The 24704-nt window shown below is 43.9% G+C and overlaps 1 protein-coding gene and 1 long non-coding RNA gene across 2 annotated transcripts in view; one reads left to right on the top strand and one right to left on the bottom strand.

Moving 5' to 3' along the window:
* Window positions 1–717: 717 nt before the first annotated feature.
* LOC102389309 lies at window positions 718–5670 on the bottom strand. Its single transcript, XR_329010.3, has 2 exons — window positions 5372–5670; window positions 718–991 (listed from the first exon to the last, which is right to left on the bottom strand). It is a non-coding gene; the product is annotated as an uncharacterized LOC102389309 (long non-coding RNA).
* Window positions 5671–14884: 9214 nt separating this feature from the next.
* Window positions 14885–24704, top strand: part of SLC14A2 (solute carrier family 14 member 2) — a 70769-nt gene continuing 60949 nt past the window's right edge. Inside the window, exon 1 of the mRNA XM_025273500.3 lies at window positions 14885–15072. Coding sequence (XP_025129285.3) covers window positions 14893–15072 — 180 coding nt within the window. The 5' untranslated portion in view covers window positions 14885–14892. The remainder of the gene's footprint in view (window positions 15073–24704) is intronic.

Genomic DNA, 24704 nt, shown 5'->3' with positions numbered 1-24704 from the left:
CTACATCATTTTTGCATATCTAACCATCCCTTAGTTCCCAGAGAACAGAAATCATATATTTCATGTTCTTTGTGGGTACAACCTGACAAATGAGAGGCTCTTGTTAAGGAAAGCCAAATAATCATATAATGGAGCACTTGAACTGTGTCAGTACTTTCTCATTTTGCTTTCTGATTCTACTCAGTGTTGTCTCTGCCTCCCTGAAGGTAATATTGGTTAGTACTTCTCAGGTATGTCCCTACAGAATGAGCCACAGGGCTGGATATATACATTTCTCAATTAGTGGGTTGATTGTATTTCACAGCTGATTCCCAGTCAATATTTTTCCCCAGAAGAAATTTCTGCCCCATGAGGCTCAATTGATAGGAAACAAATTTCCTGCAAAAGTGTGAGGCAAACAGATCTTTTTTATAGGTCCTGTCATTATATTTTTGCAGCAGACTACCTCCAAGCTGGTAAGCAAGTACCCTCTGCACAATTCTACAGGGTTGATATAAAGGTTAAATAAGATAACATAGGTTAACAATACCTACCACATTGTAGGTATTCAATAAATATTGGTTCCTTCCTTCTCCCCAAGAACCTTTTCCTCCATTAAAAAATATGCCTTTCTATATTCCTGCTAATAGACTGGCTAATCAGATCCTTGAATAGGTATAAATGGCTGATGTATTCATTATCTACTGATGTGGAACAGAGTCCCCAAAACTTAGCAGCTTAAAACAACAATAAACTTTTATTATTCTCAGAATGTCTTATCCAGGAATCCAGGAGCAGCACAACTGTGTCACTCTGACTTAAGGTCTCTAATAAGACAGCAGTCAGGATGTCAGCAGGACTCATCTGAAGGCTTGGCCAGGGCTGGAGGACCCACTCTCAAGGTGACTTAGCTGGTGAGCTGATGCTGGTTCTTGGCAAGAGATCTCAGTTCCCCTCCATGAGAAATTCCTAAAGCTGCTTGAGTGTCCTTAAGATGTGGCAGCAGTCTCCCCTAGAACAAGTGAGACAGAAATGTGAGGCTGTCTTTTATAACAAAGCCTCAGAAGTCACAGACCATCATTTCTACCATGTCCCACTGGTTAGGCAGATAACTTCCAAGATACAAGGAGGTGAAGAGTATTGGGGATGCCCAACACTAGGGATGCCCCTCATCACTGAGACCACCTGCATAACCTACCCTGCCCTCGTGGCAACCAGACAGTCCTGTCCCTGGGCCTTTACAGGTTATCTTCTGGTTTCCAGTTAGACAAGAGGGGCTTTCTCACTCATTGTTGAATCTCCAGTGACTGGACCACAGTAGGTGCTCAAAAAACACTTTCAAATGAAAGAGCAGTATTCAATATCAGGCTTGCTACAGAGAAACTTTGAAAGATTAACACTTCTAAATATTTACATTAGCCAATCCACTCTCTTAAAATCCCTGGTGGTTGGAGTCTTTAGACTTTGTGGACAACCCCAGAACATGCGGGTGAAGGGAGGTAGAACGGACAATGGCTGACACCTACCAAGTGCTGGGCAGCACACTAGGCCCTCTGCACGTGCCTTGCAAGGCAGTCACCAACATCCTGCTTCACAGTGAGGGCGGACAGGGTCCGACGTGGCACCACCATGAGTGGCAGAGCTGGAGTCTGGCTGAGCTCCAGACTCCGTGCACTTTTTGTTCCGTCCCAGTGGAACTTGCTCATAACCCTCACCCCTCCTCTCAGATAAAGAGAAAACACATCTTCGGAGATTTCACAACAAGCTCAGTTTACTTTCCAGTGATGTCCAGACAAATTCCATCTCTTCAGATTTTTTGGCTGTTTAAATATAGCCAACTTAGCTCTCCCATTACCTCAGTCAAGCCTCATGGGGTCAGAGGACAAGCATCTTGGCAAATGTGTTCAGCCACTTCCAAATGCACACATTCCTTGTCACTCAACTGAGGCAACCCCAAGTGACTTCTTTGGGCATCTGAAGAAAGCTCGTTTGGTCAGTCTTATTAGTCATAAGCGGGGAGCAAGGGCAGAATGAAGCTGGAATTGTTAAGCTCTGGTTTTCCTTCTTAGATAGCTGGCCCAGGGTCCATTTCTGAGTTCAGATGATATGCCAGGAGCCACGCATAGGCCAGTGAAGAGAAGTGCTCAATTCCTCTCCTCCATCCTTCACTTGATTCGTGGAAGTGGGAGGAGGAAGGAAGCCAGGCCAGGGGTGTGACAGTGTGAAGGTCATTGCCCCTTCAGAGCAGAGACAACTGGCTCCGGGGCGTCTATCGGCCTCGCCCAGTCGGTCTGCCTGCCTCCTCAGCCTTTCCTTTACGACCAGCGTGTCAGCGTTTCTTGAGCTGTGACTTCACTTTCTCATCTGTCCTCACTTCAGTCACACTTTTCCCCTTTTCATCTTCTTCCTTGTGTCTGGAATTCTCCAGTCCTCCACTCTTGCCTTCCCCTCTGCCCATCCCAACAGTATTTCTCTTCTCACTCTCTCCACGAAAGGTCCCTTTCCACATCAGGTGTCCTCCCCTCTCTGAGAGTCCCACTAATCACTTGATCCCCCAGGGGTCTTCCCTGGTGCCTCCTGCTGCCTTCAGCCCCCACTGAAGCTTCTGGCAAGGCTGCATGAGGACACCACCACCAAAGCCCCCTAACTTCCACTCACCCTGGTGTGGGGCCACGCTTCTGTTCTCTTTAGGGCTGGTCAAATCAACAGGCCTTCTGTGTCTCCCCTCTTTATGGCTCTCATATAGATTTACAAGGCAAGGTGAGCACTGGATTTCAATATTCCAACAACTGAATGAGCCTCTGTTTCCATAGGCAGTACACGTTTATTTCTGAAATCGTGCCACCCCATAACTTGCTTCCTTGGGAGTAGGCTGTTGCATTTGGGAAGCAGGGACTTAGCTTCTCAGGTCAAGACACACACACTGGAAAAGACTGGGGTGTTTGACATGTCCTTTCACCTGGAGACAGAGGACGTAGGTTACGTTTAACTCTAAATAACCTCTGTTTTGATTTGGTTTTGCTGTTCCTATATCTAACTGGTTTTGCTTGTTTGCTGAATGCTTGGACCACTAAACAGAGGTTCTGAAATGAATGAAGGTCTTTTCCAGGCCCTCTGCCACCATGCCCAGGTTAGACCCCTGCCCTTCAGAACTGAAAGAGCAGACCTGGGGCTCTTGCTCAAATGCAGATTCTGCTTCTGCATGTGGGGCTGAGCTCCTGTATTTAGAACTGGAGCTGATGCTCATCACTCACTTTGACCAGACAGCAAGGACAGACACAGAGACCTAGGTCAGTACATCTCTATCTGCACTACAAGTCAGTAACCCTGGGGAGTTTTGAAGCATCTCATGCTGCACCTCCAGACCACTCAAGTCAGAATCTCTGGAAAAGGAGCCCAGGCTGCAGCATTTTTAAAGCTCCCTAGAGGAAGATGATGACTTGTGTGTCAAGGTTGAGGATCTCGGCTCTCAGGGTTTAAAGGAAGGAGAATTCACATCTGGCTGAAGGGAAAGGGGAGGTGCTTTGGAAACAACTCTTCCTTACTTAGTTCCCACCAAACCAGCTGAAAACAGTGGCTTGGGTTCATCATGTGCAGAAAATGGCTTATGTGAAGCTAATTGTGAACACTGGGAGACTGAAGGAGAGCCAACTCCTAAGCACATTACTGAAAAGCACTGTCTGAAGTCACAGAGGATGGACAGGCAGGAAGCTGCCCTGGGAGGATCCAGCCCAGCTGGTCCTTCAGCTGATGCTTAAGAATGAACCATTAACTAACTCCCCACCCCCTCTTCTCAGCACCCTCACCCCATTCTAAACACCTCCTTCAATATTCACCTGACTCTGTTTTACCTGAGTTACGAGGCTCCAAAGACAGCGCCTGATGGGATCTGTCCTAGTTTCTGCAACCTCCCAGGGACAGCCTGACTCCCCACTCTAATCGGTGTTGCTTTTAGAAAACAAGCATCTGTGCAGGAAAGAAAATTATCAAGGTTTTGTGGAAAAGAAAGGGGGTAGCTCAGAGGCCTTATGCACATGCCAAACGAAGCCCTTTGGAGAGCTCAAGTACAGAACTCTCTCCCTGCCACAGGGCTGGACCAGGCTACATGCCACCCTGGTTACACAGAGTGCCAGCTCACACGGTGGTCCAACCTGAAAGGAAGCGTGTGTTTGTACACACTGCATTCAAAAACCTAAACCATGTACAGTCAGGCCCTTGGTCTCTGCCTGGGGGCAGAGGGCCATCCTTAGAGAAGAGTCCAGGGGTTGTCAGTCCAGGATTGTCAGCAGGGTTGACAGTGATGCAGGAAGAACCCAGGTCCGGGCATTAGGAGGCAGGGTCAACCCCAGCTCCCATGTCCACCCCATGTGACTTCAAGCAGCGACCATCACTGCTCTGGACCTGTAGTGAGAGGAGTACACCACTCTACCACTCTCCCCACACTGTGGGACCGTTTGAGGAAACAAATACAGTGATCATCAGGAAGTGCTCTGTCAAGTATGAAATGTGTGCATGAGGTTTACAGCAGTGCAGAATTGGTAGGGTTCATAGTGTGGATGCTTTGTGTGTGTGTGTGTGAAAGAGACGTGTGTAATTCTTGTGCTGTGAAACAGATCCCAACCACCACACAGGTCAGAGTGCCTCGGACAGGATCAGGGCGGATAATGGAGAATAACACGCATGCCATAGAATGGAGCCTGAGGGGGCCGTGGGGCTGGTGGAGGCCGCCCCAGGACAGGAGCATGTGCTCGGGTCCAGCCCTGAGGCCGAGCCATGGGGAGTAAGGACAGCACCTTCAGCGCCACTTAACCTTTCCCCCAAGAAGCCCCAGTGATGGGGGTACACGAGACCTCCTCCCAGGTGAACAAACCTAAAGCAGCCTTTAGGTTGCTATGGACTTAGAAATGTTTTTTTTTTTTTAAGTAAAAATTTGGCACTGTACTCTTTTATAAGCCATGCTTGCTTAAATATACAGCTATTTCCTACCCAGACATCCAGAGCAGAGTGCTGTCCTGTACTCTGGGCCCCCGTTACTCCCAGGCCCAAAGTGTCACGTCCAGAGGTATGAGACACCCAGACCTGGAGCAACTTGGAAGCTTTTTTGAGCTGTGGCGTGATCTGGTGTTTTAAGATCCTTTGTCCATCAGCAGTGGGGAGCTGGCCTGGTCCAGAGGGAGAGAATAGACTGACGTAGACAGAGGCCTTGAAGGAAACAGTGCCGGCCTGGTAACCACTGCTGCTGGCACGGTGAGGCATGAGTCCCGTACCTGGCACATGGAAGGGCCATCCCACTTGAAAAGTGTCAGCTGAAAAAGGTGTGGTAAGCCCCTTTGAATGTCCTTCCAAACACAAGCTACTATCTAAGGAAGAGATCAAAAGTCTGGTCTCTTACCTCTGCCCCACGTAGAGTCTTGAGACTTCCAGCGGAGGGCCCTGGTTAAATTCCCAGCTGCAGGCTCCAGGCTTGGCCCTGCAGAAGAGCCTAGAAAGATGCAGCCCCCCAGCATGCTGGCCAACAGCCATCTAACCCCAGACAGTCTGCAGAGGGCCCAGAGAAGCTGTGTCTCCTGACTCCCGTCCACCCGGCCTGACCCTCTGGCCCCAGTGAGTCAGGCTCCTCTGAGCCCACATCAGACTCACTGGGCTGGAGCTGCCAAGAAAAGCTCTGGGCCGTCCCTAACAAGAGGGAGGGCTCAGCCAACCTCTTACACAATCAGCCCTGAGAGCGGCACCTCTCACCTTGGCCCCGCAGCTGGCCAGGCCCCTTCCCCCATTCCACAGCTTATCTGTCTAGAGACCAGGCCTCTTTTGGCCTTATCCCCTCCCTGGTCTCCCTGGGGATGATCCACCAGCCCATGGGCCTATTCTGTCCCCATTCCCATGTCCAATGAGCCCTGCACAGCTGATTTCTTCCTTTCAGCAGCTATCCACCAGCTCAGGGATCACCCCGGAGCCCCTGGCCCAGGAACCAGCCTGACTCAGCAAGGATGAGTGACATCCCTGCCTTTGTTCCCTCTGTCACTGCATCAGGACAGCAGAGAGTCTGGGGCCTTGACTGGTGAACCAAACCGAAGGAAGCTCCAGAGTTCCATTCCAGAGAAAGGAAGGCTTGAAATCAACATCTGAAGTGCGCTCATGTGAGACAGGAAGGGCATGTGTCCATGCCCACAGGATGGACAAAACTGGAACCCACAGTGGGTAAAACCCGGGGGCTTGATGTCAGCTCCATGGGTCCAAGGGTTTCTGGTAATCAGAGATGTTCACAGTCAGAACAGCCCACCTCATAGGGCCATGGGACCCCTGCCAAAAGTCAGAGGCACTCAGCTCCTTCATTGTTTGAGAGAAGCATCAGTCCAGTTCAGTTCAGTCGCTCAGTCATGTCTGACTCTTTGCGACACCATGAACCGCAGCACACCAGGCTTCCCTGTCCATCACCAACTCCCGGAGCCCACCCAAACCCTTGTCCATCGAGTCGGTGATGCCATCCAACCATCTCATCCTCTGTCGTCCCCTTCTCCTCCTGCCATCAATCTTTCCCAGCATCAGGGTCTTTTCCAATGAGTCAGTTCTTTGCATCGGGTGGCCAAAGTATTGGAGTTTCATCTTCAACATCAGTCCTTCCAGTGAACACCCAGGACTGATCTTCCTTTAGAATGGACTGGTTGGATCTCCTTGCAGTGCAAGGGACTCTCAAGAGTCTTCTCCAACACCACAGCTCAAAAGCATCAATTCTTCAGTACTCAGCTTTCCTTATAGTCCAAATCTCACATCCATACATGACCACTGGAAAAACCATAGCCTTGATTAGATGGACCTTTGTTGGCAAAGTAATGTCTCTGCTTTTGAATATGCTATCTAGTTTGGTCATAACTTTCCTTCCAAGGAGTAAGTGTCTTTTAATTTCATGGCTGCAATCACCATCTGCAGTGATTTTGGAGCCCAGAAAAATAAAATCAGCCACTGTTTCCACTGTTTCGCCATCTATTTGCCATGAAGTGATGGGACCAGATGCCATGATCTTAGTTTTCTGAATGTTGAGCTTTAAGCCAACTTTTTCACTCTCCTTTTTCACTTTCATCAAGAGGCTCTTTAGTTCTTCTTCACTTTCTGCCATAAGGGTGGTATCATCTGCATATCTGAGGTTATTGATATTTCTCCCGGCAATTTTGACTCCAGCTTGTGCTTCTTCCAGCCCAGCGTTTCTCATGATGTACTCTGCTGCTGCTGCTTAGTCGCTTCAGTCGTGTCCGACTCTGTGCGACCCCATAGACGGCAGCCCACAAGGCTCCCCCGACCCTGGGATTCTCCAGGCAAGAACACTGGAGTGGGTTGCCATTTCCTTCTCCAATGCATGAAAGTTAAATAAGCATAGGATATGCCTTTTGTTCCTAAGGTTCTAGAAATTATGGAAACTCTCCTTTTCCATAATTATATCAATTGCAAAGTTTTAGGAAAAATTAATCAAGTCAATAAATAAAGCCTACTAATCACTTTTCCTTCTCCAGAACTCTGCAACCTCAGTAACTCAGTTGGGTGAAAGATGATGTAAGATCATTTGATGTTCATCCCCCACGACAAGGTCACCAGCAGATTTAAACCCAACATGTCTCAGGCTCTTCAACTGTGCACTGATTCACACCAAAAACTCAAGAAGCCCCCACAGCCACAGGCTCTTCTAACTGCAGGAAATGTGCCAGGGAGGGTGCAGCCTCTTCCCACTGGGCAGGGGCGTGTTCTTGCATTGCTACCAGAAACTGTCTTTTAGAGAAAAGAGCCAGAAGAATTTCAAACTCAGTACAAGAGAGTGGGCGCCATGTTTTCTATGTTGGGAAGGGAACTTGGGTCCAAATATATGGACTGAGGACTCTTCAGAGTCTAGCTTCTAACACCCAGCTTCGCCTTTCCTTGCGGGCTGCCCCCTGCTCCAGCAGGACCCACAATTGGGATTCCCTGGCACAAACCAGGTGTGTATTTTTTTCAGGCATTTCCTTGGCTGGAGTGTTCACCTCCCTCTTGCCGGTTCAACCAAGTCCTGACATGAAGGCCTGAGCTGGTCTCCGCCAGCTGTGGGAGGTTGGGGGACTGCCCTGCATTCCGAAAGCAGCCCCTCTGCCCACACCACCCCCGACCCTGCCACTTGGCCCCCACAAGGACAGTCTGCTCCCTCTCTCCCTGTCTCTGCAGCTCCATGCTCTCTCTGGGAAGCCCAAGGGCACACAGTAGGTATTCAACAGGGAGCATCTTCACAAAGAGGAGTGACGGCCCAGTCTATCGGGGGAGCCCCCTTGCGGGAACATTTGGAGAGTCTGGCTCTGGGGAGAAATAGGAGGCCAAAGCAAACAACCCTTTGTGTCCACATTTCTGAGGGAGAGGAGGAGGTACAGGCAGCCAAGGAGAGCGTTCTCACGCCAAGCAGATAATTATGTGTTCTTGGAAGCAGGTTTAATGGACTGGCTCAGAGCAGAGCTGGGAATGGGCTCTGAGGCCTGCCGCCTTCAGACGGGACGTGGCTCGGGCAGCCATTTCCCCGTCCAGTTTTAACAAGTGGCCGACGCCTTATGGAAACTTTTGAAAGGCGCTCTGTTTCAGAGCAGCCAGCTTGCACTTCATCGGGTTGCTTTAGCCATCTTTCCCTTCAGCTTGGGAGCACAGGAAGAGAGGAAACTGAAAAATCACTGAGCGCCTACTATGTGCCAAGAACCAAGTCAGCAGTTTCACTGTCCTAAGAACCCTGTAAAGGGGGAGAAGCAGAGGCCCACAGAGCACCTCATGGCAGAGAAGAGAATGAAACTGGGCATCTCAGCTTCCGCAGCCTGTGCTCTTTCCAAACACTGACCTTCTCTTTACAAGACCTTTTTTCTGCTGCATGTCTCGCCCCTACCCCAAAGCCAAAATTCCCCCATTTGTAGGATAAACATTCCCATGGCAAAGGAACGCTGTGTTCCCCAGAGGAGATGCAATCACGTTGTTCCTGCTGAGGTTATGTGGGCTTATGAAATAGGACACTGGGCTGAGGGCCTGGCCCCAGGCTGGAGGGTGGCCCCCCTTCTCTGCCTCCCCCAGCTGTACCCTGCAAGGCAGTTGGAGTAACAGACGAGCCCCGGGTGGGAAACTGGGTCTAATCTTGACTCTATAGCAAGCTGCTGGTTTCCCTGGGTCTCTGCTCCCTGCAGCCATCCCAAGGCAGCAAGCTTGCTTCAGAAAGTGCAGAGAGCTACATCCATGTGAGAAACAACTCTTGGTCTGCTATTCTGGGCCTTGACTTCTCCATCTGTCAATGGGAATATTAACTGCACTTGAGATACTCAAAAGAAGAGAAGATAGAGCCTTTTTGGAAAGACTCTGGAGAGTACTTCCATTGCGCAATCATCCATTCTTTCCATAATTATTAGACATATATTGAGGGTTTATTATGTGTCAGGGTTTCTGTTGGGCAATGCAAATACAGAAATCAACATGGTAACAGACCCTGGTCTTAAAGGTCTCATGATGTATACACACATTCTTCATCAAAAATATATACATGTTTGACATCCCATAGTTGGAAAATAATTCCTACTCCGGTCTACTTGAGTTGCATCACTATGACTTTTGTCATATGTCCTTGATTATAAAATATACATCTTTCTCATATTTTAGCATTTATTAAATCAGAGTGCATCTTGCAATTCTAATTGGCAGCATTTTCTTCTTTCATGGTAAGGCACAAAACAATAACACAATATTCAGTTGATAACATCTTAGATTCAGTGAAATATGTTTGGGGAAAAAAGTGATTTTCAACTAGATTTTTAATGTAATTCACAGACACTGAATTTAACACAAGTTCTTTCCAGAACATTTCTAGTTAATCCAGATATGTAGTGTCATGAAGATCCTGTGGCTAGATATCGCCCCTCACTTATCTGATGCCTTGGAAGGATTCATACCATGCTGTGTCACCTCTTGGCCACCAGAGGGAGAGAGTGCATTGGGAAGGGACAGATTCTCAGGCTTGCTGGCTTCCACTCTGCTAAACCTTTCCAGCGTGCCCCCTCCAGGGCCGTCTGAAACACTGAAATTCCACCTGCAGTCAGGAAGGAAAGGCCTCTTCCAGAGCCATGGAAGCACCAGAAAGAAGAGTTGATCATATATGAATGATATTTGCAGACCTATGCTAAACGCCAGCCATGGTTTAAATGAGCTATTCCTGGGAATGGGAACAGGCCCTAGACAGGGCAGAGTTTGGCAGTTCTGCCTTGAAGTACAGGTGGCCCCTCAAGTTCTCAAGACCTGAGACCCACAGTGATTTATAAAGTTATCCCACTCTAGCAGTTACCTGTAGCCTTCCATCCTTTCTTCCTCCTTTTCTTCCTTCCCTCTTTCTCCACTGAACTATTTATTGGACACCTACTACTTTATTTTTCTGGGCTCCAAAAGCACTGCAGATGGTGATTGCAGCCATGAAATTAAAAGACACTTACTCTTTGGAAGGAAAATTATGACCAACCTAGACAGCATATTAAAAAGCAGAGACAATACTTTGCCAACAAAGGTCTGTGTAGTCAAGGCTATGGTTTTTCCAGTTGTCATGTATGGATGTGAGAGTTGGACTATAAGGAAATCTGAGTGCTGAAGAATTGATGATTTTGAGCTGTGGTATTGGAGAAGACTCTTGGAGTCCCTTGCACTGCAAGGAGATCCAACCAGTCCATCCTAAAGGAGATCAGTCCTGGGTGTTCATTGTAAGGACTGATGTTGAAGATGAAACTCCAATACTTTGGCCACCTGATGCGAAGAGCTGACTCATTTGAAAAGACCCTGATGCTGGGAAAGATTGAGGGCAGGAGGAGAAGGGGACGACAGAGGATGAGATGGTTGGATGGCATCACCGACTAGATTGACATGGGTTTGGGTGGACTCCGGGAGTTGGTGATGGACAGGGAGGCCTGGCGTGCTGCGGTTCATGGTGTCGCAAAGAGTCGGACATGACTGAGCGACTGAACTGAACTGAACTACGTGCCAGGTTCTGTTCTAGGAGCTAGGAGATACAGCAGTATAAGGAAAAATACTGGTCTCATGAGAACATGTGACAGCAGACCATCAGAGAAGACTTGTCCAACAGGTGATAATTAAAACAAAGACTGAGGGAAGAGCAGGAGTTATCTAGGTAAAGGGCTAGGGAGAAGCCTTTAAGACAAATGGACCAGCAATTGCAGAGACTGGACATCACCAGATGGTCAACACCAAAATCAGATTGATTATATTCTTTGCAGCCAAAGATGGAGAAGCTCTATACAGTCAGCAAAAACAAGACCAGGAGCTGACTGTGGCTCAGACCATGAACTCCTTATTGCTAAATTCAGACTTTATTTGAAGAAAGTAGGGAAAGCCACTAGACCATTCAGGTATGACCTAAATCAAATCCCTTATGATTATACAGTGGATGTGAGAAATAGATTTAAGGGCCTAGATCTGATAGATAGAGTGCCTGATGAACTATGGAATGAGGTTCGTGACATTGTACAGGAGACAGGGATCAAGACCATTCCCATGGAAAAGAAATGCAAAAAAGCAAAATGGCTGTCTGGGGAGACCTTACAAATAGCTGTGAAAAGAAGAGAAGCGAAAAGCAAAGGAGAAAAGGAAAGATATAAACATCTGAATGCAGAGTTCCAAAGAATAGCAAGAAGAGATAAGAAAGCCTTCTTCAGCAATCAATGCAAAGAAATAGAGGAAAACAACAGAATGGGAAAGACTAGGGATCTCTTCAAGAAAATCAGAGATACCAAGGGGACATTTCATGCAAAGATGAGCTCGATAAAGGACAGAAATGGTATGGACCTGACAGAAGCAGAAGATATTAAGAAGAGATGGCAAGAATACACAGAAGAACTGTACAAAAAAGATCTTCATGACCCAGATAATCACGATGGTGTGATCACTGACCTAGAGCCAGACATCCTGGAATGTGAAGTCCAGTGGGCCTTAGAAAGCATCACTATGAACAAAGCTAGTGCAGGTGATGGAATTCCAGTTGAGCTATTTCAAATCCTGAAAGATGATGCTGTGAAAGTGCTGCACTCAATATGCCAGCAAATTTGGAAAACTCAGCAGTGGCCACAGGACTGGAAAAGGTCAGTTTTCATTCCAATCCCAAAGAAAGGCAATGCCAAAGAATGCTCAAACTACCGCACAATTGCACTCATCTCACACGCTAGTCAAGTAATGCTCAAAATTCTCCAAGCCAGGCTTCAGCAATATGTGAACCATGAACTTCCTGATGTTCAAGCTGGTTTTAGAAAAGGCAGAGGAACCAGAGATCAAATTGCCAACATCCGCTGGATCATGGAAAAAGCAAGAGAGTTCCAGAAAAACATCTATTTCTGCTTTCTTGACTATGCCAAAGCCTTTGACTGTGTGGATCACAATAAACTATGGAAAATTCTGAAAGAGATGGGAATACCAGACCACCTGACCTGCCTCTTGAGAAATCTGTATGCAGGTCAGGAAGCAACAGTTAGAACTGGACATGGAACAACAGACTGGTTCCAAATAGGAAAAGGAGTTCATCAAGGCTGTATATTGTCACCCTGTTTATTTAACTTCTATGCAGAGTACATCATGAGAAACACTAGACTGGAAGAAACACAAGCTGGAATCAAGATTGCCGGGAGAAATATCAATAACCTCAGATATGCAGATGACACCACCCTTATGGCAGAAAGTGAAGAGGAACTAAAAAGCTTCTTGATGAAAGTGAAAGTGGAGAGTGGCAAAATTGGCTTATAGCTCAACATTCAGAAAACGAAGATCATGGCATCCGGTCCCATCATTTCATGGGAAATAGATGGGAAAACAATGGAAACAGTGTCAGACTTTATTTTTCTGGGCTCCAAAATCACTACAGATGGTGACTGCAGCCATGAAATTAAAAGACGCTTACTCCTTGGAAGGAAAGTTATGACCAACCTAGATAGCATATTCAAAAGCAGAGACATTACTTTGCCAACAAAGGTTCATCTAGTCAAGGCTATGGTTTTTCCTGTGGTCATGTATGGATGTGAGAGTTGGACTGTGAAGAAGGCTGAGCGCTGAAGAATTGATGCTTTTGAACTGTGGTGTTGGAGAAGACTCTTGAGAGTCCCTTGGACTGCTAGGAGATCCAACCAGTCCATTCTGAAGGACATCAGCCCTGGGATTTCTTTGGAAGGAATGATGCTGAGGCTGAAACTCCAGTACTTTGGCCACCTCATGGGAAGAGTTGACTCATTGGAAAAGACTGCTGGGAGGGATTGGGGGCAGGAGGAGAAGGGGATGACAGAGAATGAGATGGCTGGATGGTATCACTGACTCGATGGACGTGAGTCTGAGTGAACTCCGGGAGTTGGTGATGGACAGGGAGGCCTGGAGTGCTGCAATTCATGGGGTCGCAAAGAGTCGGACACGACTGAGCAACTGATCTGATCTGATCTGAGGTAAAAAGTGCTAAATGGAGGCCAGTGTGGGGCCCAGAAATGAGGAGCAGGAGAAGCACAGGACAGGCTAAAGCACAGTGGAGTCAGTGATGCAGAGCTTGAGCGCCATGCTGAAGATGTGGTGTAGCCATTGGAGGGATTTAAGCAGGAAACATGAGTGGACTTAAATGTTAATATGATGAATTCGACTGCTGTGGGGCACAGCTTGAAGGAGTAATCTGAGAAGTGGGAGTAAGCAATTGGCAGTTATTTGGACAAGTGGAAAGAGGTGATGGTAACCAAGTGGTGATACTGGACATCAAGGTGTATTTTAGAGATAGTTTTGGATTGGAGAGTGGAGGAGAAGGGAGTGTGGAGTTTGACTCCTGAGTTGTCTAAAGAAGAAACTTGGAAGGGGGACGGGAATTTTCCTGGGATTGGCCCCTTGGAGAGAGGAAGACAGGACTCAGGAAGGAACATTATGAGTTGTCTCAGTGTATTAAGTCTAAGCTTCTGTGAAGTACAGAATTAAATCTATGAATCCAGTTCTCAAAGCTAGGCTGCAAATGTTAGACTTAGGGGCCATAGGTATGTAGATGGGAGATAAAGCCATGGCAGCAGGGACCAATGAGGAAAACTTTAGATCATACTGAGATAGAACTCCATGCAGACCCAAAACCACCTCCCAAAGAAACAGTAAATTCAAATAAGACATAACTGAGCTGGAGGAGACCAAAAAAGAACGGCAGAAACAAGAAGGAAAGAAGTATAACTACTATGACACAGCCAGACTAAAGTGGAAACTAAGACATTGTGAAGAGGTTGTTCTAAAACCAAGCCCTGACATAAGCCCTGGCCCGGTGATGAAAGGAAAAGGGTCTCACATGGAGGAATCAGTGCGCACAGCCTCCAATGGGTCACACAAGAGCCGCTTACTGCTCCTGGGGAGAGGAAGGAAATAGAAGCTGGAAAGGGCATTGAGGGCAGAGGGGAGAGAAGGGCACTGCAGGCCAACAGGCAGCAATATAGGCTGCATAGCAACTAAGAAAATGAACTTCTCCTAGAGCCCTCCTCAGCTGGAAACCCAGATCTACATGTAGGTATCAAGGGGAAAATGCATGTGTGTCTAATTACTGCAATAAAACAGTACCATTGGCAATATGAAAGACAGAGAAAAATATTTTAGTGACCAGAAAAAAAGAGATATATTCTTACTGAGTGATCAGGAAACTCTGCACAGCAGAAATGGACTTTCTTCTGGACTTGAAAGAATGGGTGGATTTTGAACAATACAGGTCATGTTGGTGGAGGAATGGCTCCAGGCCCCTCTGGTAGCACAAGTGACTGGAACAGTAGGTCCCTTGTTTCAGAATAAACCTCAGGCTTCCTGCGGCCCCCATCTAGCATCAGCCAAGTCCCTGGGTCTCCATCCTGACTCACTTGTTCTTTCCCTTTCCTTTTACCAGTTGCATGACCGATGAGCAGCCAAAGCCTGAAAGAGATGTCTGATGCTCACACTCATAGCAGCCCTCTCCTGGCAGAGCCTCTTTCCAGCAGATACAAACTCTATGAGTTGGAGTTTCCCAGCCCAAGCTGTTCCCCCAACTCCCAGGATGCACACCCAGCCCTGCCTCTTTTAGAAATGCCTGAAGAAAAGGTGAGGAATGTCCTTCCCAGGATGTTTCCCAGGTGGGGGTGGGAGGAATGGTGGAGCATGTGTGATCTAATGCCTATAACTGTCACACTGGGGGAGATTCTGCCCACCCCCAATACAGCTCACATCCACAATCAATCCTTCCTGACCTTAGATGGAAAATGTGACTCTGTGTGTGACATGATTTTAAGGACAAGTAGAGAATGCATACTCTATACACACTTACAAGTCTTCCAACCAGTCCCCCAAATCTTTCTCCTTGTATCTGCTCCATGAATTACCCTATTGTCTCCAAAAGGAAGGCCTCTTTCAAAGTAGGCCTTTAGTATTCCTTGGACCCAGCATCATCAAGGCAGCATAGCTACCAACTCAGTGGCCAAGGACCCAAGACTGTTAAGGTTATTAATGAGACGTAATTCAGATACCATAAAATTCAACTCTTTAAAGTATACAATACACTGGTTTTCACATATTTACAAGGTTGTGCACACATCACTATGATCTAATTCCAGAATATTTTTATCACCTCACAAAGAAAGTCCATACTCCTTAATAGTCAGCCCTCCTTTCATCTTCCCCACCTCCCAGCCCTGGCAAAACCACCAATCTACTTTCTGGGTTTATAGATTTGCCCATTCTATATATTTCATATAAATGGAATCATATAATATATGCCTTTTGTGATTGGTTCCTTTCATTTGGCATAATATTTTGGGTTCCTTCAGTAATCATTCCTTTTATGGCCAATAACATTTCATTGTATTTGCTGTTGTTATTTAGTCGTTAAGTCCTGTCCAGCTCTTTGCAACCCCATGGACTGTAGCGTGCCAGTTTCCTCTGTCCTTCACTAACTCCAGGAGTTTGCTCAAATTCATGAGCACTGACTCAATGATGCTATCTAACCATCTCATCTGCTACCACTCCTTTCTCCTTTTGCCTTCAATCTTTCCCAGAATCTGGGTCTTTTCCAAAGAGTCAGTTCTTCACATCAGATGAACTGACTCATCTCAAAGAACTGGAGCTTCAGATTCAGCATCAGTCTTTCCCAGGAATATTCATGGTTGGTTTCCTTTGGGATTGACTGGTTTGATCTCCTTGCCATCCAAAGGACTCTCAAGAGTCTGCTCAACCACCACATTTCAAAAGCATCAATTCTTCAGCACTCAGTCTTCTTTGTGGTCCAGCTCTCACATCCTTACCTGACAACAGGAAAAACCATAGCTTTGACTGTACACATCTTGGTCAGCAAAGTGATGTCTCTGCTTTTTAATATGCTATCTAGGTTTGTCATATCTTTCCTTCCAAGGAATAAGCTTCTCTTAATTTAATGGCTGCAGTCACCACCTGCAGTGATTTTGGAGCCCAAGAAAATGAAATCGGTCACCGTTTCCACTTTTTCACCTTTTGTTTGCCATGAAGTGATAGGACTAGATGCCGTGATCTTATTTTTTTAATGTCATTTAAGTCCAGCTTTTTCACTCTCTTTTTTCACTCTCATCAAGAGGTTCTTTACTTCTTCTTCATTTTCTGCCATTAGAGTAGTATCATCTGCATATCTGAGGTTGTTGATAATTCTCCTGGCAATCTCAATTCCAGTTTGTGATTCATCCAGCCTAGCATTTTACATGATATAATCTGCATATAAGTTAAATAATCAGGGTGACAGCATACAGCCATGTCATACTCCTTCCCCAATTTTGAACCAGTCAGTTTTCCATGTCTGATTCTAACTGTTGCTTCTTGACACACATACAGGTTTCCCAGGAGAGAGGTAAGGTGGTCTCATACTCTCATCACTTAAAGAGTCTTCCACAGTTTGTTGTGATCCACACAGTCAAAGGCTTTTGTGTAGTCAACAAAGCACAAGCAGATGTTTTTCTGGAACTCCCTTGCTTTCTCCATGATCTACCGAATGTTGGCAATTTGATATCTGGTTCCTCTGCCTTTTCTAAATCCAGCTTATACATCTGGAAATTCTCAGTTCACATACTGCTGAAGCCTAGTTTGAAGGATTTTGAGCATAAGCATGCTAGCATGTGAAATGAGCACAATTGTGCAGCAGTTTGAACAGTCTTTGGCATCGCCCTTCTTTGGGACTGGAATGAAAACTGACCTTTTCCAGTCCTGTAGCCACCACTGAGTTTTCCAAATTTGCTGACATACCGAGTGCAGCACTTTCACAGCATCATCTTTTAGCATTTAAAAAGCTCAGATGGAATTCTGTCACCTCCACTAGCCTTGTTCTTAGTAATGCTTCTTAAGGCCCACTTGACTTCATACTCCAGGTTGACTGGCTCTAGGTGAGTGACCACACCGTCATGGTTATCCAGGTCATTAAGACCTTTTTTTGGTATAGCTCTTCTGTGTATTTCGCTACCTGTTCTCAGTCTCTTCTGCTTCTGTCCTTACCAAATAGGTCCTTACCATTTTTGTCCTTTATGGTGCCCATCCTTCCATGAAATATTTCCTTGATATCTCCAATTTTCTTGAAGAAATATCTAGTCTTTCCCATTCTATTGTTTTCCTCTATTTTTTTTTGCATTGTTCCTTTAAGAAGGCTTCCTTTTCTCTCCTTGCTCCTCTCTGGAATTCTGCATTCAGTTGGGTATATCTTTCCCTATCTCCCTTGCCTTTCACTTCTCTTCTTTCCTCAGCTATTTGTAAAGCCTCCTCGGATAATCACTTTATCACTTTGCCTTCTTGCATTTCTTTTTCTTTGGACGGTTTTGGTCACTGCCTCTTGTACAATATTATGAATCTCGGTCCATAGTTCTTCAGGCATTCTGGCTACTAAATCTAATCCCTTGAATCCATTTGTCATCTCCACCGATTTAAGTCATATCTGAATGGCCTAGTGGTTTTCCCTACTTCCTTCAATTTAAGCCTGAATTTTGCAAAAATGAGCTCATCATCTGAGCCACAGTCAACCACAGGTCTTGTTTTTGCTGACTCTATAGAGCTTCTCTGTCTTTGGCTGCAAAGGACATAATCAACCTGATTTTTGTATTGACCATCTGATGATTTCCATGTGTAAAGTCATCTCTTGGATAGTTGGAAAAGTGTATTTGCTATGGCCAGCATGTTCTCTTGACAAAGCTCTGTTAGCCTTTGCCCTGCTTCATTTTGTACGCTAAGGCCAAACTTGCCTGTTTTTCTGGGTATCTCTTGACTTCCTACTTTTGCATTCCAACCCCTAGTGATGAAAAGGACACCTTTTTTTGGTTTAGTTCTAGAAGATATTGTAAGTCTTCATAGAACCAGTCAAATTCAGCTTCTTTGGCATCAGTGTTTGGGGCATAGACTTGGATTCCTGGGATGTTGAGTGGTTTGCCTTGGAAATGGTCTGAGGTCATTCTTTCATTTTGAGGTTGCACCTATGTGGGGCTCTTTTGTTTATGATGAAGGCTACTCCATTTCTTCTAAGGGATTCTTGCCCATAGTAGTAGATATAGTGGGCATCTGAACTAAATTCACCCATTCCCATTCTTTAATTCACTGATTCCTAAGATGTCAATGTTCACTCTTGCCATCTTTTGCTTGACCATGTCCAGTGTATCCTGATTCATAGACCTAACGTTCTAGGTTTTTACAGCACCAGCCTTCACTGTCACCACCAGACACATCCACAACTAAGTGCTGTTTCTACTTTGGCCCAACCACTTTGTTCTTCTGGAGTTATTAGTAGTTGCCCTCCACTCCTCCCCAGTAGCATATTGGACACCTTCCAACTTGAGGGGCTCATCTTCTGGTGTCATATCTTTTTGCCTTTTCATACTGTTTATGGGGTTCTCAAGGCAAGAGTACCTAGAAGTGGTATTTCTGAGTCACATGGTAAGTCTACATTCAACATTTTAAGAAACTGATAAATTGTTTTCCAAAGTGGCTGCATTAGTATTTATTCTCACCAGCAATGTACACATTGTGCCATTCCACCTCCTCAACAAACTGTGTTGTCTTTTTTATTATAGTCTAGGTAAATGAGTCTAGGTAATGGAAAAGGCAATGGCACCCCACTCCAGTACTCTTGCCTGGAAAATCCCATGGACGGAGGAGCCTGGTAGGCTGCAGTCCATGGGGTTGCAAAGAGTTGGACACAACTGAGTGACTTCACTTTCACTTTTCACTTTCATGCATTGGAGAAGAAAATGGCAACCCACTCCTGTGTTCTTGCCTGGAGAATCCCAGGGACAGGGGAGCCTGGTGGGCTGCCATCTATGGGGTTGCACAGAGTTGGATACAACTGAAGTGACTTAGCAGCAGCAGCAAGTAAATGTGAAAGGACAGTTCACTGTGATTTTGATTAGCATTTCCTGAATAGCAAATGGGGCTTCCCTGGTGGCTCAGTCGGTAAAGAATCTGCCTGCAATGCAGGAGACTGCTTGCAATGGAGGAGACATGAGTTCAATCACTGGGTCGAGAAGATCCCCTGGAGAAGAAAATGGCAACCCACTCCAGTATTCTTGCCTGGGAAATCCCATGGAGAAGCCTGGTGGGTTACTGTCCATGGGATCACCAAGAATAGGACTTAGCGACTAAACCACCACCAATGGCAAATGATCTGGAGTCATCTTTTCATGTGCTTACTGGGCACTTGTATATCTTCTTTGGAAAAATGTTTTTTCAAGTGCCTTGCTCATTTTTAATATGTTATTTGTCCTTTTATGGTGGAGTTGTAGTCATTCTTTTTATATTCTGGATATTAGACCCTTTCCAGATATATAATTTACAAATTATTTCTCCCACTCTGTAGGTTCTCCTTTCACTGTCTTGATAATGTCCTTAGAAGCACAGGGTTTTTATTCTGATTAAGTCCAATTTATCTATTTTTTTCTTTGATTGCTTATACTTTGATGTCATATCCAAGAAACCATTTTCTTATCCAAGGTCAAAAGATGTACACCAATGTTTTAATCGAACGGTTTTATAATTTTGGCACTTATATATAAGTCTTTTATTCATTTTAAGTTACTTTCTGTATATGATTTTAAGTAGGGATACAATTTCAGTCTTTTAACTAGTGAGTATCCACTTGTCCCAGCACTATTGTTAAAAAGATTATCCTTCCTCCACTGAATTGTCTTGATAGTTCTATCAACAATCAATTGACCATAAATATATGGGTTTGTTTCTGGGCTCTAATTTCTATGGGTCCAATTTATATGTTTATTCTTAAGGCAATACCACACCACCTTGAGCGCTGGAGCTTTATAGTAAGTTTTGAAATCAGGAAATATGAGTTTTCCACCATCTTTTCAAGATTGTTTTATCTAATCTGAGATCCTTGAATTTCAGGATCCTAAAATTTATATTTTAGGATCCAAAATATTTATATTTATAAATATTTATATTTATATTTTAGGATCCTAAAATATAAATTTTAGGATCCAAACTTCAATCTCCACAAAAAAATAAATAAATAAATAAAAAGGCAACTGACATTTTGATAGGAATTGTATCAAATCTATAGACCAATTTGGATAATATTGTATCTTAACAAAATTAAGTCATCCAGTCAGTGAGCATAAGCTATCTTTCTTCTTATTTAAGTCTTTAATTTCTTTCAGAGATGTTTTGTAATTTTGAGTGCACAGTTTTACACCTCTTTTGTTACATTCAATCCAAAATATTTTATTCTTTTTCATGCTACATAGATAGAATTGTCTTCTTAATTTTATTTTTGGATTGTTCATTGCCAATGTATAGAGATAAAATCTGTTTTTGTATGTATATTGATTATCTATCCTGCAAACTTGCTGAACTAATTCATTATCTCTAACAGTTTGTTGTTGTTGTTGTTGTTTATAGATTTCTTAAGGTTTTCTGTATAAAAGGATGTCTTCAAATAGAGATAGTTTAAATTTGTTCTTTCCAATTTGGTTCCCTTTTGTCTTTTTTTTTTTTCTTACCTAACTACTCTGGCTAAAATTTCTAGTACAATGTGGAATAGCAGTGACAAGAACACACATCTTTGTCTTATTACTGATCTTAGAGGGAAAGCATCCAGTTTCACTAGTAAGTGTGATATTAGCTCTGAATTTTTTTTATTATTAGGTCAAGGAACTTCTTTTGTATTCCTAGTTAGTTGATTGCTTTTATCAGAAAGGTTGTTGAATTTTTCAAATAGTTTTTCTGTGTCTGTTGAAATAACCATGTGAATATTTTTCTTTATTAAACAATCTATTGATAGTTTTTACAGGTTGAAACAGTCTCAGATTCTTAGAATTCTCTTTGGTCATAATCTTTTTTATATCCTACTGGATTTGTTTTGCTAGTATTTGTTAAGGATTTTTGCATCTATATTAATAAAGCATATTGATCTATATCTTCTTTCTTGTCATGTCTTTGTCTGGCTTTCATATCAGGATAGTACTAGCCTCATAGATTATTTTAAGAGGCGTTTCCCTCTCTTCTGCTTTTTGGAAGGTATTAGAATTAATTCCTTAAACATTTGGTGCAATTCACAGATGAAGCTACCTGGACATGGGTTTTTCTTTGTGGGAAATTTTAGTTAGGTTTGACTTAGTTTTTAGCTGATTCAGTTGCTTTACATTTTTAGGGATCAATACAAGTTTTCTATTTCTTCCTATCTCAGTTTGGTAGTTTTTGTTTTTCTAAGAATTTATACAGCTCATCTAGGTTATCTAATTTGTTAGAATACCATTATTCATTTCTTTATAACCCACTTCTTTGTAATCCTTTTTATTTCTTTAAGGTTGGTAGTGATGTCTCCTCTTCCATTTCTGATTCTAGTAACTTCAATCTTCTCTTTTTTTTCTTTGTCAAACTAGTTAAAAGTTAAAAGGTCAACTTTGACCTTTCCAAGGAACTGACTTTTAGTTTTATTGATTTTTATATTGTTTTTCTATTCTCTATTTCATTTATTTTCATTATAATCTGTTACTTCCTTCCACTCACTTTGGGCTTAATTCACTGTTATTTTCTAATTTCTTAAAGTGAAAGGCTAGTTTGTTGAGATATTTCTTCTTTTAACATAGGTATTTACGTTTATAAATTTCACTCTATGCACTGATTTAGCTTCATCCCATAAGTTTTGGTGTGTTGTGGTTTTGTTTTCATTCATCTCAAAATATTTTCTAATTTCTCCTCTGATTTCCTCTTTGATCCATGGATTATTTAGGAGTGTGTTCTTTAATTTTCACATATTTTCAAATATCCATGTTTGATTTTCTTTTTTCTTTTCATTTTTAGTTTTAATCCTTTCCCAGTGGATCTTTTTGTTTTTTAACTATTTTTAATTTAAATTTGTTTATTTTTAATTGGAGGATAATTGCTTTACAATGTTGCATTGGTTTATGCAACATATCAATATGAATCAGCCATAGGTATGTGTGCGGCCCCTCCCTCTTGCGCTTCCCTCCCACCTCCTGCCCCATCCTACCTCTCCAGGTTGTCACAGAGCACCAGATTTGAGCTTTCTGCATCATACAGCAAATTCCCACTGCCTATATGATTTTACATATGGTAGCAGATATGTTTCAATATTACTCTCTGTTTGTCCCACCCTCTCCTCTCGCTGTGTCTGCAAGTCTGTTCTCTGCATCCCCTTGCTGCTCTGCAGATGGCTTCATCAGTACTATCTAATTTCACTCCACTATGGACATCACCAGATGGTCAACATTGAAATCAGATTGATTATATTCTTTGCAGCCACAGATGGAGAAGCTCTATACAGTCAGCAAAAACAAGACCAGGAGCTGACTGTGGCTCAGACCATGAACTCCTTATTGCTAAATTCAGACTTTAATTGAAGAAAGTAGGGAAAGCCACTAGACCATTCAAGTATGACCTAAATCAAATCCCTTATGATTATACAGTGGAAGTGAGAAATAGATTTAAGGGCCTAGATCTGATAGAGTGCCTGATGAACTATGGAATGAGGTTCGTGACATTGTACAGGAGACAGGGATCAAGACCATTCCCATGGAAAAGAAATGCAAAAAAGCAAAATGGCTGTCTGGGGAGGCCTTACAAATAGCTGTGAAAAGAAGAGAAGCGAAAGCAAAGGAGAAAAGGAAAGATATAAACATCTGAATGCAGAGTTCCAAAGAATAGCAAGAAGAGATAAGAAAGCCTTCTTCAGCGATCAATGCAAAGAAATAGAGGAAAACAACAGAATGGGAAAGACTAGAGATCTCTTCAAGAAAATCAGAAATACCAAAGGAACATTTCATGCAAAGATGAGCTCAATAAAGGACAGAAATGGTATGGACCTAACAGAAGCAGAAGATATTAAGAAGAGATTGGCAAGAATACACAGAAGAACTGTACAAAAAAGATCTTCACGACCCAGATAATCACAATGGTGTGATCACTGACCTAGAGCCAGACATCCTGGAATGTGAAGTCAAGTGGGCCTTAGAAAGCATCACTATGAACAAAGCTAGTGCAGGTGATGGAATTCCAGTGGAGCTATTCCAAATCCTGAAAGATGATGCTGTGAAAGTGCTGCACTCAATATGCCAGCACATTTGGAAAACTCAGCAGTGGCCACAGGACTGGAAAAGGTCAGTTTTCATTCCAATCCCAAAGAAAGGCAATACCAAAGAATGCTCAAACTACCGCACAATTGCACTCATCTCACACGCTAGGAAAGTAATGCTCAAAATTCTCCAAGCCAGGCTTCAGCAATATGTGAACCATGAACTTCCTGATGTTCAAGCTGGTTTTAGAAAAGGCAGAGGAACCAGAGATCAAATTGCCAACATCCGCTGGATCATGGAAAAAGCAAGAGAGTTCCAGAAAAACATCTATTTCTGCTTTCTTGACTATGCCAAAGCCTTTGACTGTGTGGATCACAATAAACTGTGGAAAATTCTGAAAGAGGTGGGAATACCAGACCACCTGACCTACCTCTTGAGAAATGTGTATGCAGGTCAGGAAGCAACAGTTAGAACTGGACATGGAACAACAGACTGGTTCCAAATAGGAAAAGGAGTTCGTCAAGGCTGTATATTGTCACCCTGTTTATTTAACTTCTATGCAGAGTACATCATGAGAAATGCTGGACTGGAGGAAAGACAAACTGGAATCAAGATTGCCGGGAGAAATATCAATAACCTCAGATAGGCAGATGACACCACCCTTATGGCAGAAAGTGAAGAGGAACTAAAAAGCCTCTTGATGAAAGTGAAAGAGGAGAGTGAAAAAGTTGGCTTATAGCTCAACATTCAGAAAACGAAGATCATGGCATCCGGCCCCACAACTTCATGGGAAATAGATGGGGAAACAGTGGAAACAGTGTCAGACTTTATTTTTCTGGGCTCCAAAATCACTGCAGATGGTGATTGCAGCCATAAAATTAAAAGATGCTTACTCCTTGGAAGGAAAGTTATGACCAACCTAGATAGTATATTCAAAAGCAGAGACATTACTTTGCCAACAAAGGTTCGTCTAGTCAAGGCTATGGTTTTTCCTGTGGTCATGTATGGATGTGAGAGTTGGACTGTGGAGAAGGCTGAGGGCCGAAGAATTGATGCTTTTGAACTGTGGTGTTGGAGAAGACTCTTGAGAGTCCCTTGGACAGCAAGGAGATCCAACCAGTCCATTGTGAAGGAGATCAGCCCTGGGATTTCTTTGGAAGGAATGATGCTGAGGCTGAAACTCCAGTACTTTGG

The sequence above is a fragment of the Bubalus bubalis genome, chromosome 22 (genome assembly GCF_019923935.1).
Source record: "Bubalus bubalis isolate 160015118507 breed Murrah chromosome 22, NDDB_SH_1, whole genome shotgun sequence".
NCBI lineage: Eukaryota > Metazoa > Chordata > Mammalia > Artiodactyla > Bovidae > Bubalus > Bubalus bubalis.
The sequence above is the reverse complement of the archived record's forward strand: the minus strand, read 5'-3'. Positions and strand labels throughout refer to the sequence as shown.